The 18,219-nt window shown below is 43.2% G+C and overlaps 1 protein-coding gene across 2 annotated transcripts in view; it reads right to left on the bottom strand.

Annotated features, from left to right (window-relative positions):
- The window catches only part of ENOSF1 (enolase superfamily member 1), an 82,935-nt gene extending 66,297 nt beyond the window's left edge, over window positions 1-16,638 (bottom strand). Inside the window, exons 1-3 of one of the 2 annotated variants that reach the window (XM_069731158.1) lie at window positions 16,441-16,638; window positions 14,232-14,340; window positions 8,915-9,030 (exon numbers count right to left, since the gene is read on the bottom strand). In XM_069731158.1, coding sequence (XP_069587259.1) covers window positions 8,915-9,030; window positions 14,232-14,340; window positions 16,441-16,524 — 309 coding nt within the window. In that variant the 5' untranslated portion in view covers window positions 16,525-16,638. The remainder of the gene's footprint in view (window positions 1-8,914; window positions 9,031-14,231; window positions 14,341-16,440) is intronic. The other variant, XM_069731159.1, reaches the window with a different exon arrangement.
- Between the last annotated feature and the right edge of the window lie 1,581 nt (window positions 16,639-18,219).

Here is an 18,219-nt window from a genome sequence, read left to right as displayed (position 1 = left end):
GACCAGCCAACACCGAACAATGAACCTCAGAGATAACTTTATTCGTCCACCTATCAGTGACAAACAGTTTCTCCGCTGGGCAACGATCAGGTTTATTAGCCTGAAATTTTTGCAGCACTCGCCGCAAATCAGGGGAGATGGCAGACAAAATTACTCCCTCTTTGAGAATACCCGCCGGCTCAGACAAACCCAGAGAGTCGGGCACAAAACTCCTAGACAGGGCATCCGCCTTCACATTTTTAGAGCCCGGAAGGTACGAAACCACAAAGTCAAAACGGGAGAAAAACAGCGACCAACGAGCCTGTCTAGGATTCAACCGTTTGGCAGACTCGAGATAAGTCAAGTTCTTGTGATCAGTCAAGACCACCACGCGATGCTTAGCTCCTTCAAGCCAATGACGCCACTCCTCGAATACCCACTTCATGGCCAGCAACTCTCGATTGCCAACATCATAATTTCGCTCAGCAGGCAAAAACATCCTGGAAAAGAAGGCGCATGGTTTCATCACCGAGCAATCAGAACTTCTCTGCGACAAAACAGCCCCCGCTCCAATTTCAGAAGCATCAACCTCGACCTGGAACGGAAGCGAAACATCCGGTTGACACAACACAGGGGCAGAAGAAAAACGACGCTTTAACTCTTGAAAAGCTTCCACAGCAGCAGAAGACCAATTGACCACATCAGCACCCTTTTTGGTCAAATCGGTCAATGGTTTAGCAATACTAGAAAAATTACAGATGAAGCGACGATAAAAATTAGCAAAGCCCAGGAACTTTTGCAGACTCTTCAGAGATGTCGGCTGAGTCCAATCATAGATGGCCTGGACCTTAACAGGGTCCATCTCGATAGTAGAAGGGGAAAAAATGAACCCCAATAATGAAACCTTCTGAACACCAAAGAGACACTTTGATCCCTTCACAAACAAAGAATTAGCACGCAGGACCTGGAACACCATTCTGACCTGCTTCACATGAGATTCCCAATCATCCGAGAAGACCAAAATATCATCCAAGTATACAATCAGGAATTTATCCAGGTACTCTCGGAAGAGGTCATGCATAAAGGACTGAGACACCGATGGAGCATTGGCAAGTCCGAAAGGCATAACTAGGTACTCAAAATGGCCCTCGGGCGTATTAAATGCAGTTTTCCATTCATCGCCCCACTTAATACGCACAAGATTATACGCACCACGAAGATCTATCTTGGTGAACCAACTAGCCCCCTTGATCCGAGCAAACAAATCAGATAGCAGCGGCAAGAGGTACTGAAATTTGACCGTGATTTTATTTAGAAGGCGGTAATCTATACAAGGTCTCAGCGAACCATCCTTCTTGGCCACAAAAAAGAACCCCGCTCCCAATGGCGACGATGACGGGCGAATATGACCTTTCTCCAAGGACTCCTTCACGTAACTCCGCATAGCGGCGTGCTCAGGTACAGATAAATTAAACAGTCGACCTTTAGGAAACTTACTACCAGGAATCAAATCGATAGCACAATCACAATCCCTATGCGGAGGTAGGGCATTGGACTTGGGCTCATCAAATAATCCCGGTAATCAGACAAGAACTCTGGGACCTCAGAAGGGGTGGATGACGAAATAGACAGAAATGGAACATCACCATGTACCCCCTGACAACCCCAGCTGGACACAGACATTGATTTCCAATCTAATACTGGGTTATGGACTTGTAGCCATGGCAACCCCAACACGAACACATCATGCAGATTATGCAACACCAGAAAGCGAATATCCTCCTGATGTGCAGGAGCCATGCACATGGTCAGCTGGGTCTAGTACTGAGGCTTATTCTTGGCCAAAGGCGTAGCATCAATTCCTCTCAATGGAATAGGACACTGCAAGGGCTCCAAGAAAAACCCACAACGTCTAGCATACTCTAAGTCCATCAAATTCAGGGCAGCGCCTGAATCCACAAATGCCATGACAGAATAAGATGACAAAGAGCAGATCAAAGTAACGGACAAAAGAAATTTTGACTGTACCGTACCAATGGTGGCAGACCTAGCGAACCGCTTAGTGCGCTTAGGACAATCGGAGATAGCATGAGTGGAATCACCACAGTAGAAACACAGCCCATTCTGACGTCTGTGTTCTTGCCGTTCAACTCTGGTCAAAGTCCTATCGCACTGCATAGGCTCAGGTTTATGCTCGGATAATACCGCCAAATGGTGCACAGATTTACGCTCACGCAAGCGTCGACCGATCTGAATGGCCAAAGACATAGACTCATTCAGACCAGCAGGCATATGAAATCCCACCATGACATCCTTAAGGGCTTCAGAGAGACCCTTTCTGAAAATAGCTGCCAGCGCACCTTCATTCCATTGAGTGAGCACGGACCACTTTCTAAACTTCTGACAAAAAATCTCTATCACATCCTGACCCTGACAAAGAGCCAGCAAATTTTTCTCTGCCTGATCCACCGAATTAGGTTCATCGTACAGCAATCCGAGCGCCAGGAAAAACGCATCAATATTACCTAATGCAGGATCTCCTGGCGCAAGGGAAAATGCCCAGTCTTGAGGGTCGCCACGTAATAAAGAAATAATGATCCTAACTTGTTGAACTGGGTCACCAGAGGAGCGAGGTTTCAAAGCCAGAAAAAGTTTACAATTATTTTTGAAACTCAGAAATTTAGCTCTATCTCCAGAAAACAAATCAGGAATAGGAATTCTTGGTTCTAACATAGAATTCTGAACCACAAAGTCTTGAATATTTTGTACTCTTGCAGTGAGATGATCCACACATGAAGACAGACCTTTAATGTCCATCACTACACCTGTGTCCTGAACCACCCAAATGTCTAGGGGAAAAAAAGGCAAAACACAGTGCAAAGAAAAAAAAATGGTCTCAGAACTTCTTTTTTCCCTCTATTGAGAAGCATTAGTACTTTGGGCCTCCAGTACTGTTATGATTAGGTAATTCAGAACCACAATGGACCTTGAAGTTCAGAGCACACAAAGTGACTTGACAATAACCAAAAGACATAGGACGAGCTCTGAGACGTGGGAACTCTGCTGACCGCAATCCCTAATCCTATCCAACCACACTAGAGGCAGCCATGGATTGCGCCTAACGCTCCCTATGCAACTCGGCACAGCCTGAGAAACTAGCTAGGCCTAAGATAGAAAAATAAGCCTACCTTGCCTCAGAGAAATACCCCAAAGGAAAAGGCAGCCCCCCACATATAATGACTGTGAGTAGAGATGAAAATACAAACGCAGAGATGAAATAGATTTAGCAAAGTGAGGCCCAACTTACTGAACAGACCGAAGATAGGAAAGATAACTTTGCGGTCAACACAAAACCCTACAAACAACCACGCAGAGGGGCAAAAAGACCCTCCGCACCGACTAACGGTACGGAGGTGCTCCCTCTGCGTCCCAGAGCTTCCATCAAGCCAGAAAAACCAATAAAGCAAGCTGGACAGAAAAAATAGCAAACAAAAATAACACAAGCAAAACTTAGCTTATGCAGAGCAGACAGGCCACAGGAACGATCCAGGAGGAAGCAAGACCAATACTAGAACATTGACTGGAGGCCAGGAGCAAAGCACTAGGTGGAGTTAAATAGAGCAGCACCTAACGACTTCACCACATAACCTGAGGAAGGAAACTCAGAAGCCGCAGTACCACTTGTGACCACAGGAGGGAGCTCTGCCACAGAATTCACAACACCTAACCCTAGCCCTAAGGCTACTTTAACACTTGCGTCGTTTGGCATCCGTCGCAATCCATCGTTGTGGACAAAAACGGATCCTGCAAATGTGCTCGCAGGATGCATTTTTTGCCCATAGACTTGTATTGCCGACGGATGGCTACACGTCGCGTCCGTCGTGCACTGGATCAGTTGTGTTTTGGCGGACCTTCGGCAAAAAAAAGCCTTCAATGTAACGTTTTTTTGTACGTCACGTCTGCCATTTCCGACCGCGCATGCGTGGCCGTAACTCCGCCCGCTCCTCCCCGGGACATAGACTGGGCAGCGGATGCATTGAAAAACTGCATCCGCTGCCCACGTTGTGCACAATTTTCACGTGCGTCGGTATGTCGGGCCGACGCAAGTGCGAAAGAAGCCTAACCCTAAATTTAGCCCCAACCCTAACCCTATATTTAGCCCCAACCATAACCCTAAATTTAGCCCCACCCCTAACCCTAAATTTAGCCCCAACCCTATCCCTAAATTTAGCCCCAACCCTAACCCTAAATTTAGCCCCAACCCTAACCCTAAAATAAGCCACAACTACTCCACCTGCTGGCCGGCAGAATATGGCGGGCAGGAGAGGACGCAGGAGGACCCAGGGACATCGGTAAGTATGATAGGGTCCCCGAATCCCCATATTTTTCTGTCTTCTGATGTGCGATCAGGACATCATCAGGACAGAGGACAGAGAATTACATTGCTTTTTTTTTTTTTGCGATCGCCGGTAAGCAGTTAATTACCGGCGATCACAAAACAGGGGCGGTAAAATCCGACCCCGATCATGTTCTTTGGGGTCTCGGCTACCCCCAGCAGCCGAGACCCCAAAGATCCTCCGTGTGCCGGCCGGCGCAGTGCGCCCGTCATTTTTTGGCCAGAACAAGATGGCGGCGCCCATCGGGAGCCACGAGGAGCACCAGGGGAGACAGGTGAGTATTGGGGGGCTATTGGGGACCCCATTTCTCTGTCCTCTGATGTGCGATCACATTGGAGGACAGAAAAATTAAATGGGAAATCGCGTTTATTTTTTTAGCGATCGCCGTTAAACGGTTAATTACCGGCGATCGCAACCCGGGGGTTGGTAAAAAAACACCCGAATCATGTTCTCTGGGGTCTCGGCTACCCCCGGCAACCGAGACCCCAGAGAAAATCCGACTCTGGGGGGCGCTATTCACTTTTTCCACAGCGCCGTTAATTAACAGCGCTGTGGTTTAAGTACCCTTAACTGCCGCCGTTAAAAGGCGTATCGGCGGTCGTTAAGGGGTTAAGTCTAAAATTATACTGTACTTGCCGTAATTTGCTAAAAAAAAAAAAAAAAATTCTGGTCGTTTTACATAATGTCAGAATTTGTCCTTTAGTTACAATGGAAAGAGCATTTTTTTTAGCTTCTATGCACCTATGTGACAATGCCATCAGGAGTGTTTCCCTAGCTATATGAATAACCGGGAAGCCATATATGATAAGAAGTAACCAGAAATATAGCTGTTCATCTTTACCTACCATCTATAGGAGAGTAGTTATAATTGATAACGTCCATGCTCAAATATTGTTACGTCTCCTGGTTTTCACACCTCACCTTGTCTCATCCTTATGCTGTAGCATCTTCTTTTTGGACTTTCTCTTCTATTCCTGCACTAGTACTTCTACAGGCATCTTCTTGCCAATCCCTCCATGCATTAACTTAGCTCCTACTATCGTGTTTCTCCGAAAATAAGACAAGGTCTTATAATATTTTTTTCTCTGAAAGATGCGCTAGGGCTTATTTTCAGGGGATGTGTTATATTCCATGAACAACATTCCCCAAAAGAAAATGTATTAACAACATGTAGAAAAAATACAATTTATTGAAAAACGCAAACTAAAATATAAATATATTGATTAGCCAGTAGATGGCACCACATAGCAATAAATAGGGAACGGTATGAACATACAAATTACCATAGTAACTAAACCAGTAATAGGATTGACACAAAACTTATTAACAAAATTACATAATTATCCAATAAATTACATCACATAGCTACTAAAAAATAATCAAATGATAAGATCTACAATTTCCAAAAGGAATTTTACCTAACATTTATATGACAAATAGATGTGGTATCAATTCCGTTTGGAAAATGTAGGTCTTATAATTTGATGATTTTTTTTTGTAGTTATGTGGTGCCATCTACTAGCTAATTATGTATTTTATCTTAATTTTGTGTTAATCCTATTACTGGTTCAGTTGCACATTTTCTTATCTGATCTGCGGTTCTCATGGTGCAGAACCATATATACCAGCCCTAAAGTTGTGGGTATATAACGTATTTACTGTGGTTTAAATTACCTACATTAAATTTACAATTATTATTTTCTATGTACAGTGGATACGGAAAGTATTCAGACCCCTTTAAATTTTTCACTTTTTGTTTCATTGCAGACATTTGGTAAACTCAAAAAATGTCATTTTTTTCTCATTAGTGTACACTCTGCACCCCATCTTGACTTAAAAAATAACAGAAATTTAGAAATTTTTGCAAATGTATTAAAAAAGAAAAACTGAAATATCACATGGCCATAATTATTCAGACCCTTTGCTCAGACACTCATATTTAAGTCACATGCTGTCCATTTCCTTGTGATCCTCCTTGAGATGGTTCTACTCCTTTATTGGAGTCTAGCTGTGTTTAGTTAAACTGATAGAACTTGATTTGGAAAGGCACTCACCTGTCTATATAAGACCTCACAGCTCACAGTGCATGTCAGACCAAATGAGAATCATGAGGTCAAAGGAACTGGCCAAGGAGCTCAGAGACAGAATTGTGGCAAGGCACAGATCTGGCCAAGGTTACAAAAGAATTTCTGCAGTACTCAAGGTTCCTAAAAGCACAGTGGCCTCCATAATAACCACCAGAAATCTTACTAGACCTGGCCGTCCAGAAGAGTCTTGGTGAGAGAGGTAAAGAACCCCAAGATCATTGTGGCTGAGCTTCAGAGATGCAGTAGGGAGATAGGAGAAAGTTCCACAAAGTCAACTGTCACTGGAGCCCTCCACCAGTCTGGCCTTTATGGCAGAGTGGCCCGATGGAAGCCTCTGCTCAGTACAAGACATATGAAAACCCACATAGAGTTTGCTAAAAAAAACACAAAGGACTCCCAGACTATGAGAAATAAGATTCTCTGGTCTGATTAGACAAAGATAGACCTTTTTGGTGTTAATCTAAATGGTATGTGCTGCGGAGAAAACCATCACCTGCCCAATACAATCCCAACAGTGAAACATGGTGGTAGCAGCATCATGCTATGGGGGTGTTTTTCAGCTGCTGGGACAGTACGACTGGTTGTCATTGAAGGAAACATGAATGCGGCCAAGTACAGAGATATCCTGGATGAAAACCTCTTCCAGAGTACTCTGGACCTCAGACTTGGCCAAAAATTTATTTTCCAACAAGACAATGACCCTAAGCACACAGCTAAAATAACAAAAGAGTGGCTTCAGAACAACTCTGTGACCAATCTTGACTGGTGTCATGATCCAGGCCGAGGTTTGTTTTTTGTTATTCTCTCCCCGGTCTGGTCATGCGGGGTTAACCTTCTTTGCCTCATTTTGGGATCTGTTTTGCTATTTCAGTCCACGGCTGCCTGCAGGCAGCATCAGCTATAGTTCTTACCCCCGGTTTGAGCAACTGACCCTGTTACACCCTGATTTGTCCCCTGCCCGTGTACTCTGTTCCCCTACCTTCCCATTCCTGCTTCCCCGCTCGTCTTGCTGTGTGCTCCCCGTGCTGTGACCTTGGTATCTGACCCAGCTTGCCCTCTGACCTGTTTCTCTGTCTTACATCTCTGGCATCTCTGCTCCTGACTGACTCCAACTTCTTTGGCTTGTATCTGACCACGTGTATTGCTGTTTTTCCTGGTACTGCGTTTCCTGTCTGTTCCTGACCCGGCTTGTCTGACCTCTCTCTCTTGCCACCTAGTGGTGCCTGCGCTGCCGCACTGAAGTTTTACGCCGTGAGAGTTACCTATCTTCCCTCTCCAACACCCCCTGGATAGAACGCACGGTACTGCGCTGCGGCAGCATTACAACTGGCCCAGCCAGAGTCCTGACCTAAACCCAATTCAGCATCTCTGGAGAGACCTGAAAATGGCTGTCCACCAACGTTCACCATCCAACCTGACAGAACTAGAGAGGATCTGCAAGGAAGAATGGTAGAGGATCCCCAAATCAAACGTCATGTAAAAACTAGATTCCTAAAAATGCAAAATCCTTCATATCTGAGTATCTGAGTGTGTCTGAAAAACATCTTTCAGCCCTCACCCAAAATGATATGCAGGGATACCTGCTATAAAATGTGTTCAGATAGATCTGTTTACATGCATGACATTATACCTGAGGAAGACTCTAAAGGTATGTACATACGCTGTGGATTTTGCTGTGCATCTGCAGCAGTTTTGACGTTGCGGATTCGCAGTAGTTTTCCATGAGTTTACAGTACCATGTAAACCTATGGAAAACAAAATCCGCAGTGCACATGCTGTGAAAAAAAACGCACGGAAACACTGCGTTGTTTATTCCACAGCATGTCAATTCTTTGTGCGGATTCCGCTTCGGGTTAAATCTCCTCCATAATGGGAATCCGCATGTTTAAAACTGCAAGTGTTATCCGCATAAAAACCGCGGTAAATCCGCAGGTAATCCGCAGTGCGGTTTACCTGCAGATTTACAAAAACAGGTGCGGAAAAATCCGCAGACATCCCACCTACGTGTGCACATACCCTAAGGAGTCGAAACCTGTTGTGTTTTAATTTGAAATAAAAATCCTTTTTTAATCAGAATATCGAGTTCCATCATCATCCTTCAGGAGTGCATTTTGCTGGAAGAAATATTTACAAAATATTATTGTTCATGAAAGCACTGTTCAGTGCCCTCATTAGTTCCCAGATCTCTGCAGAAAACTGAATGAAAAGAGGAATGGCGTGATCCATGAATTGTTTCTCTCGGTGGGGGATGAGTGTTATAGCAGAGGTTTCAACAAAATCTAAATCATTACAGATGTAGTTACCATTTTTATTCTGTTGGCACCAAAACACTTCAGCACCCTGAAATGCCATTCATATGATAGAAATATATTTTTACAGCATAAATATTTTTTCTCAATGCTGAAAAGATAAGATGATAAAGTTATATCAAAGTCAAGTGGTTTACAATACCCATCGGAGCTGTCCATCACTTGTAAGCTGTCTATAGAAGTCTCTGAAATTAGTAACAATGTCTTCAAGATTTCTTCCGACCACAAGACGTGACAGTGCTTTCACAGCACACACCACTGCAAAATAACATCATTAATTATAACCCAACTGTGTTAGATCTTCAGGATTGAATTCACTATAAAATGTATGTCTTCATTGTTAAATTGTTATTTAAAGCAACATACAGTGGGGAAAATAAGTGTTTGCTAGAATGCTGATTTTAAAAGTTATCCCGCCTACAAAGAATGGAGAAGTCTAATTTTTATCGTAGATACACTTCAACTGTTGAGAGACAGAATATTTTAAAAAATACAGAAAATCACATTGTATGATTTTTACATAATTAATTTGTATATTATTGCATGAAATAAGCATTTGATAAAATAGAAAAACAGAACTTATAGGGTGTATCAGCGACTTTACAAAAAAAAATGTATCTAAGCACTTACAGGCAGGTAATTGCAACGTACCTGCCTGTTGTGCCTGGCGCCGTTCTTCCCTGGTACAGAGCGGTCACAGACCACTCCTGCCAGGGATTCAGCTGCATCTGCTAACGCAATGGGGCGGGACTACCAAGTAATTCTGATTGACAGCCGACTCCCCCAGATAGGTAGCAGGGATATGGCTGTCAATCGGAATTACCTCGGAAGTGTCGCCACATCTACAGAGTGGAATGGAAAAGAAGTTTCCGCTCTGTAAACATGACGTCAGCAGAGTCTTCTGAATCCACGGTAGAATTGGTCTGTGACCACTCTGTGCCGCACAAAAGGCAGGCAATTTTTGTTTTTTGTGAAGATATCCCCTTAAAATATTTGGTACAGAAACCTGTGTTTGCAATTACAGAGGTCAGACATTTCCTGTAGTTCTTGACCGAGTTTGCACACACTGCTTAAGTGATTTTCGCCCACTCCTCCATTCAGATCTTCTCCAGATCTTTCAGGTTTCGAGGCTGTCATTGAGTAACATTGAGTTTCAGCTGCCTCCAAAGATTTTCTATTGGATTCATGTCTGGAGACTGACTAATTTCACTCCATGACCTTGAAATATTTCTTACGGAGCCACTCCTTAGTTGCCCTGGTTGTGTGGTTAGGGTTATTGTCATGTGGAGTACACAGCCATGATCCATCTTCAATGCTCTTAGGTAACGTTCACACTAGCGTTATGCTAGTGTGCGTCGGGTTAGCGTCGGGCGACGCACGCGTCATGCGCCCCTATACTTAACATGGGGGATGCATGCGTTTTTGTTAGTTGCGTTGTGCGACGCATGCGTCTTTTTTGCCGCAAGCGTCGGACCAAGAAAACGCAACAAGTTGCATTTTTCTTGCGTCCGATTTTCAGCAAAAAACGACGCATGCGTCGCAAAACGCAGCGTTTTTGCGTGCGTTTTGCCGCGTTTTTGCGTGCGTTGTGCGTTCGCAGCGGCGCACAACGCTAGTGTGAACGTAGCCTTACTGAGGGAAGGACATTGTTGGCAAAAAATCTCATGATACATGACCCCATCCATCCTTCCTTCAATATGGTGCAGCAGTCTTGTCCCCTTTGCAGAAAAGCACCCTCAAAGTATGATGTTTTCCCCATCATTCTTCATGGTTGAGAAGGTGTTCTTGAGGTTGTCCTCATCCTTGTTCTTCCAAACACAGAGAGTAGAGTTGATAGTAAAAAGTTATATTTTGGTCTCATTTGACCACATGACTTTCTCCCATGCCACCTCTGGATTATCCAGATAGTCACTAGTGAGCTTCAAACGGGTCTGTACACGTGCGGGTGTGAGCAGGGGGATCTTTTGTGCACCCTGACGGATTTTAATCCATGATGGCGTAGTGTGTTACTAACAGTAATACTTGAGACTGTGGTCCCAGCTCTCTTCAGGTCATTGACAAGGTCCTCTTGTGTAGTTCTGGGCTGATTCCCGACCTTTCTCAGAATCATCCTTAACCCACAAGGCGCGATCTTGCATGGAGCCCCAGACTGAGGAAGACTTACAGACATCTTGTGCTTCTTCCATTTTCTAACAGTTGTTGCCTTCTCATCAAGCTGCTTGCTTATTTTCCGGTAACCCCTCCCAGCCTTTTGCAGGTCTACAATTTCATCTCTGGTGCTTTGGGCTTGGCCATGGTGGAGAGGTTGAGGTGCGATTGATTGAATGTGTAGGCAGGAGTCTTTTAGACAGGTAATAAGTTTAAACAGGTGCAATTAATACAGTCAATGAGTCCCAGAGTAGGATGGCTTCTTAAAGAAAAACTAACGTGTGTGAGAGCCAGAATTCTTGCTGGTTGGTAGGTGGTCAAATACTTATTTCATGCAATAAAATGCAATTTAATGATTTAAAAATCATACAATGTGATTTTCTGTTTTTAATTTGTAGATTTTGTCTCTCACTGTTGAAGTGTACCTAGAATAAAAATTAGAACCCTCTCCATTCTTTGTAGGTGGGAAAACTTGCAAAATGGGCAGTGTATCAAATACTTATTTTCCCCACTGTACCTTATTATTATCAACTGAAAGTTGTGTACACAGGAATGTCTGTTTCTTAAAAGAAATCTCTTCACAGGATTTCACCCCTCAAAAGTATTTATATGCACATTTAGCTCTTTTAAGACAAGTCCAGCAATACCTTTACATGGCCAGTCCATTCCTCCATTACCAAGAAATCAGTGTTTGAATGGATATGCAAATAAGGCTAAAGTGTAGTGATGGGCGAACCCTTGGATGTTTGAGTCCGAATAGTTAATAAATGTTCAGTTTGAGTACCAGAACAGTACCCAAACTCGAACCCGGACCCCATTCACATGAATGGGGGGTCCGAACATCCATTGTTTGCCAATGACAGAGCGGACTATGCAGCCTTGTTTGGAGTCCATAGTCTGTCAGTAAGTACTTCAATACACTTGCACCCCAATTACATAGATAATTCAATTAAAATTTTGATGAAACTTCTTTAATTCCATTGACCTTAAACCTTTATGTTGCATATACAGTGGGGCAAAAAAGTATTTAGTCAGTCAGCAATAGTGCAAGTTCCACCACTTAGAAAGATGAGAGGCGTCTGTAATTTACATCATAGGTAGACCTCAACTATGGGAGACAAACTGAGAAAAAAAAATCCAGAAAATCACATTATCTGTTTTTTTAACATTTTATTTGCATATTATGGTGGAAAATAAGTATTTGGTCAGAAACAAACAATCAAGATTTCTGGCTCTCACAGACCTGTAACTTCTTCTTTAAGAGTCTCCTCTTTCCTCCACTCATTACCTGTAGTAATGGCACCTGTTTAAACTTGTTATCAGTATAAAAAGACACCTGTGCACACCCTCAAACAGTCTGACTCCAAACTCCACTATGGTGAAGACCAAAGAGCTGTCAAAGGACACCAGAAACAAAATTGTAGCCCTGCACCAGGCTGGGAAGACTGAATCTGCAATAGCCAACCAGCTTGGAGTGAAGAAATCAACAGTGGGAGCAATAATTAGCAAATGGAAGACATACAAGACCACTGATAATCTCCCTCGATCTGGGGCTCCACGCAAAATCCAACCCCGTGGGGTCAGAATGATCACAAGAACGGTGAGCAAAAATCCCAGAACCACGCGGGGGGACCTAGTGAATGAACTGCAGAGAGCTGGGACCAATGTAACAAGGCCTACCATAAGTAACACACTACGCCACCATGGACTCAGATCCTGCAGTGCCAGACGTGTCCCACTGCTTAAGCCAGTACATGTCCGGGCCCGTCTGAAGTTTACTAGAGAGCATTTGGATGATCCAGAGGAGTTTTGGGAGAATATCCTATGGTCTGATGAAACCAAACTGGAACTGTTTGGTAGAAACACAACTTGTCGTGTTTGGATGAAAAAGAATACTGAGTTGCATTTATCAAACACCATACCTACTGTAAAGCATGGTGATGGAAACATCATGCTTTGGGGCTGTTTCTCTGCAAAGGGGCCAGGACGACTGATCCGGGTACATGAAAGAATGAATGGGGCCATGTCTCGTGAGATTTTGAGTGCAAACCTCCTTCCATCAGCAAGGGCATTGAAGATGAAACGTGGCTGAGTCTTTCAACATGACAATGATCCAAAGCACACCGCCAGGGCAACGAAGGAGTGGCTTCGTAAGAAGCATTTCAAGGTCCTGGAGTGGCCTAGCCAGTCTCCAGATCTCAACCCTATAGAAAACCTTTGGAGGGAGTTGAAAGTCCGTGTTGCCAAGCGAAAAGCCAAAAACATCACTGCTCTAGAGGAGATCTGCATGGAGGAATGGGCCAACATACCAACAACAGTGTGTGGCAACCTTGTGAAGACTTACAGAAAACGTTTGACCTCTGTCATTGCCAACAAAGGATATATTACAAAGCATTGAGATGAAATTTTGTTTCTGACCAAATACTTATTTTCCACCATAATATGCAAATAAAATGTTAAAAAAAACAGACAATGTGATTTTCTGGATTTTTTTTTCTCAGTTTGTCTCCCATAGTTGAGGTCTACCTATGATGTAAATTACAGACGCCTCTCATCTTTTTAAGTGATGGAACTTGCACTATTGCTGACTGACTAAATACTTTTTTGCCCCACTGTATGTTGGGTAAAAATGTGAAATTGAAACTCTGGTTTGAAGTGTATTTTTTGGTCATTGGTCTCCCTCTTCGCCTCTCAACTTACCTTTGTCCTCCATTTTTGCTTAGATGACCTCTGTTAAAGCCAAGATCTTGCACTTGGCTTGAAAAAACTAGTACAATAGACATAGAGCTTCCATCTTTGTGTAGACAGTTTAGGTGCCAGGGTTTCTAGGCAGCAATGATGTCAGAGCTTTGTAGTTGTACCCGATCACTGCAGAACACTGACCCAGGCTGGTAATGTCAGTGGTGGATCATTCTGGGAGGACCTGGCCATTTACTAGAATAACTTTAGCATTAGGGGGCAAAATGGGGAACCGATATAATACAGCTAGACAACACAGTAGCGAAAGCTTCATGTATGAACGCCTTGCTGTGACTTATATTGACTGACAGGTATTTTATTGCATAGAGAGTGATTCAAGCTAACAGTTTGGTGCCTATTTGCATCAAATCTGACCACACTACCAATAAAAACTGTCAGTCACATGGAAAAACGGCAGACAAGTACTTTATGTATATCTATTGTATCTACTTGTACCAACTTAAACTCTGGATCCAAAAATTTTTTTTTTATGTAACTGGTTTCCTAAAATTGTCTCATTGTATTTCCCTATATTGGTAGTTGAAAGCAAATAATGGTAAATATCAACTTACCAATCTCTGTGCCTTTTCCTAAAGTGAATGTCAGACCGCAGCCCTTTAAAGCGTCTTCTGCATCAGTTTCTATGACAACATAGGCCGCAGAGTAATCGGGGTCTGTGTGCTGTCATACAGTAAAATAATAGAATCAGACATAGATCTGAAATAATTTTGTTTCATTTTTAGATTTTTTTCATAAGTTGCATCAAACATTTTTTTACTGTTAGTTTTCATATTTTTTGTGTTCTTTCATTTTCTTAGTACATTTTAGCATAAAACAATGTCACTTTTCCAGTAATCTTTACTGTAAAAAACCCCAAATCATCGTGGTATGAAATGTACATCCTGTAAAGGAGTCAGACATCCAGTTTTGATAATATGTAAAGACTCAAACACAGCGCTGAGCACCAATTGGCCAGTCTGCCGGGTGCCAGCGAAGGTTAGAGAGGGCCAGGGATGCAAATTCAATGTTTGATGACATGGAGATACGACTGTGCGTGTGCTGCCGTCGCCATTTTATTGGAGACAATGTTTTTTCTAGAGACCACAGCAATTAGTGTGTCGGCGCGATATTTAAAAGAAGAGGCGGATCAGTGATTTGTCATTAGATCAGGAAGATGAATAGGGGACCAGAGCGCCAAGAAGAGACCCTGCCTACAAGCCCACGCCGATGCACGAAGATATCATTAAATGAGAACTTCACACAAAGATTACACAAAAGACACAAAACAAGTGTCTTCCCCGCCGGTATCATTGTAATCTGTATCCCAGAGCCAATATGGCTGTGTGTACTTTACTTTCCAAAATCCTGCCTGCAGGTTGTCTTTAAAGCTCTAATGTTCCATCCTCAGCAGTGAGCCACAGAAGGCCCCTGGCCTCCTTTTTGCCAGGAGCACTGCACAACTGATAGTTGGGCTAGTGACATGGTCCCACCACTGGCACTAAGGCCTCTTTCACACTTCTGTCTTTCATCACCCGTCATAATGCGTCATTTTGTGGAAAAAAACGCATCCTGCAAATTTGCCCGCAGGATGCGTTTTTTTCTCATAGACTTGTATTAGCGACGTATCACGACGTATGACCACACGTTTCATTTGGCGGCACACTGTCTAGAAAAAACGTACAATTAAATGTTTTTGTCTGAGTTGGAAAAACGTGCCACGACGGATCCTGCAGCATACATCGTTGGCTAGAATGGAAGCCTATGGACGCAGGATACGTCGTGGTATGTCGCATGACGGAATCCAGTGCTGGAATCCATTTTTTTACACTGAGCATGCTCCAAATCAGTATTTAGTAGCCAATTGGCCAGACAGACCCAAATTTATATAAACCTGCCATGTGGCTTCATTCCTCAATGTTCCAGCAAGAAGCATACAAGCAAGAAGCCTGCCAGCAGCCTGCCTGATGGATAGATGCATAGATGGTCACAATATTTGCTATAATTCCTATCATTTCTGCCACTTGTCAAAGATGGGGTGTTAAAACACTCAATATATAGGTTTCCATTATTTTCCAGCAGCCAATCACATTTGGGAGCCTCTCATTTGTAGGCTTGCAAAACGGATCCGTCAAGAAAATGGATGGGAAAAACGGACAAGACGGATGTAACGGATCCAGTTTTTCGATGGAACAGTCTAGCGGATTCATCGAAAAACTGGATACTTTGCACCCGTTTTTCACTATTTTTTATGCATCCGTCGATACGTCGCGTCGACGCATCATGACGCCATCTGCTGACGGAAGTGTGAAAGAAGCCTAACTAGAAGAGGAAGCTTTGCTTCTGCAGTTTGGGAAAAGTGTGGGGGGACCGAGACAAACCAGATGCAGAGATCCAGAGCACTTCAGAGTGCAACGAGCAGCGTTTAACGCATAGAGTCTGATAGCGGCATGTGCTCCTTACCTAGGCAACCAGCCCCTTGGAGAATGCAGGGTGGCCTGTAACCTAGGTGACGAGCTGTACACTATCAAATGAAAAATCCCTCAGTTCTTGAGAACACAGAGGATTTTTAATACCAGGTGCATTACAAAGATGTTTAATATTACAAACACGTTGCATTTTTACCTATTTAAGAACCTGAGACAGCCCCTTTCGGAACATCCGAATATGCCAACATTTCGTTCAGTATTCTTTCAGATGCAGAGTTTAGTTTTAGTGCGGCTTTCAGGAACTTGAGACAGGGTTTGTATTTGCCATGTTTAAAGTGCAAGTTGTTCACCTTACCATGGCATCAGAGCCGTGCAGGCCCAGTGAGGTTGGGAACCGGACATCTTTCACTGAAAGCCCAGTAATCTTTCCGTTCACCATGTCGTATTTGTACACTTTGTTTCTGGAAAAGAAGAAAGAACAATAACTGGTGTCAGTGTGAGAGGCCAGAGCAGAGTGGCGGCAGCTTCCTCCGAGCTGTGGATATCACGCCCCATCAGCTGATCACTCACTGGTAGCTCACGTGGATTCTAGACACAACAGAGCTTAACCCTTACTGCACACGCTCAACAGCTCAGCAAGTTATCGCTCAATAATGCGGCCTGTTTTGCATTTCCTTATCATTTAAAAAAGTTATCCTTACTGTTATTTAAGTATTGTTATTAAACTCATTTTAAATTCTGACAAATATCAATGAATGAAAATAAAGCGAGCTACCTTTGACGTGAGGAGTTCACAATCTAAAGGCGATCGCACGAAAAATAGGAAAACATAAATGTACGCACATCAAGGTTGTTGTTCAATAGACTGGATATACACATATATTTGTGGCCGAGTGCTGTCCGTGGAAAAAACGGACAACACTCGGGCCAATGTTATTCAATGGGACAGTGCACATGAGCGATTATATTTCACTGACCAAATGTACGTGCGAAAAAAATTGCAGATCGCATGAGTTTCTTCTGTGAGTCGGATGAGACTCGCTCATTCAGGTCTATGGATGTGTATCCAGTATAGCTTACATTGCAATTCTGAAACATAGGAAACTGTAAATGATCCTGTAAATGATTAATGGCTGCTGCTGTAAAAAAAATATATATTCCATACGGACAAGTGAGAAAAAAATGGTCCCATGTTTCAGGATGAAACTGTGATAAATTTTTTATGCGCTCTTGTGAACCTACCCTGAAGGGAAGAGTGTGTGCTGTTTAGGGATGGGAATGGATTATTGCAGGTGTGGTGGAAATTGGTGAACTCTTCCCCATGCAAAATTGTACACACTTGCAATACATTGGCTCAGTGGTTAGCACTGCAGACTTGCAGTGTTGGAGTCCTGGGATCAAATCCCTCCAAAGACAACATCTGCAAGGAGTTTGTATGTTCTCCCCATGTTTGCGTGGGTTTCCTCCAGGTTTTCCAGTTTCCTCCCACACTCCAAAGACATACTGATAGGGAGTCTAGATTGTGAGCCCCAACGGGGACGGTGATGATAATGTCTGTAAAGCTGTATCGAATTAATGGCGCTGTATAAGTGAGTAAAATAAATAAATAAAAATGTTGATGACATTTGTTAAATAGAACCTCAGCCCATATAGCAGTCATAGAAATAATAATGAATAATATAGGTTTATAAATAAGAGAAGTTCGAGGCACTAGTCATACTGAGTCCAGAGGATTATTCGGAGTCCATAACTAGGCTGGGATTGTGGGGCTCTTGAGGCACCATTTCTATAGCTGTCTGTATTAACCAGTACTCAAGCGAAATGATTTCAACAGCTTGACTCGACTGCAGAGGCATGTATGAGGATTACAGAAGAACTTGTCTTGCCAAACGGAATTCTTGTAATTATGCACAGGTAAAAAGACAATTCTGAACCAGAGCTGGGTTGATATGTACTAGCAACATGGCAGTCAGAAACTATGTGAGGAAGAAGGGAGGTGTTACATCAGAGCTGGAATACAGGAAGTGGGGAATGACAAACTTCAAAAAGGGGCAAATCTGATTGTATAGCAGTGTAACTGCCACAATACTATGTGTTTTCCATCAAAAAATGGGATCCTAGTAAAAAAAAAGAG

Source organism: Ranitomeya imitator, chromosome 6 (assembly GCF_032444005.1).
Source record: "Ranitomeya imitator isolate aRanImi1 chromosome 6, aRanImi1.pri, whole genome shotgun sequence".
NCBI lineage: Eukaryota > Metazoa > Chordata > Amphibia > Anura > Dendrobatidae > Ranitomeya > Ranitomeya imitator.
This window is presented reverse-complemented; position numbering and strand designations above follow the sequence as displayed.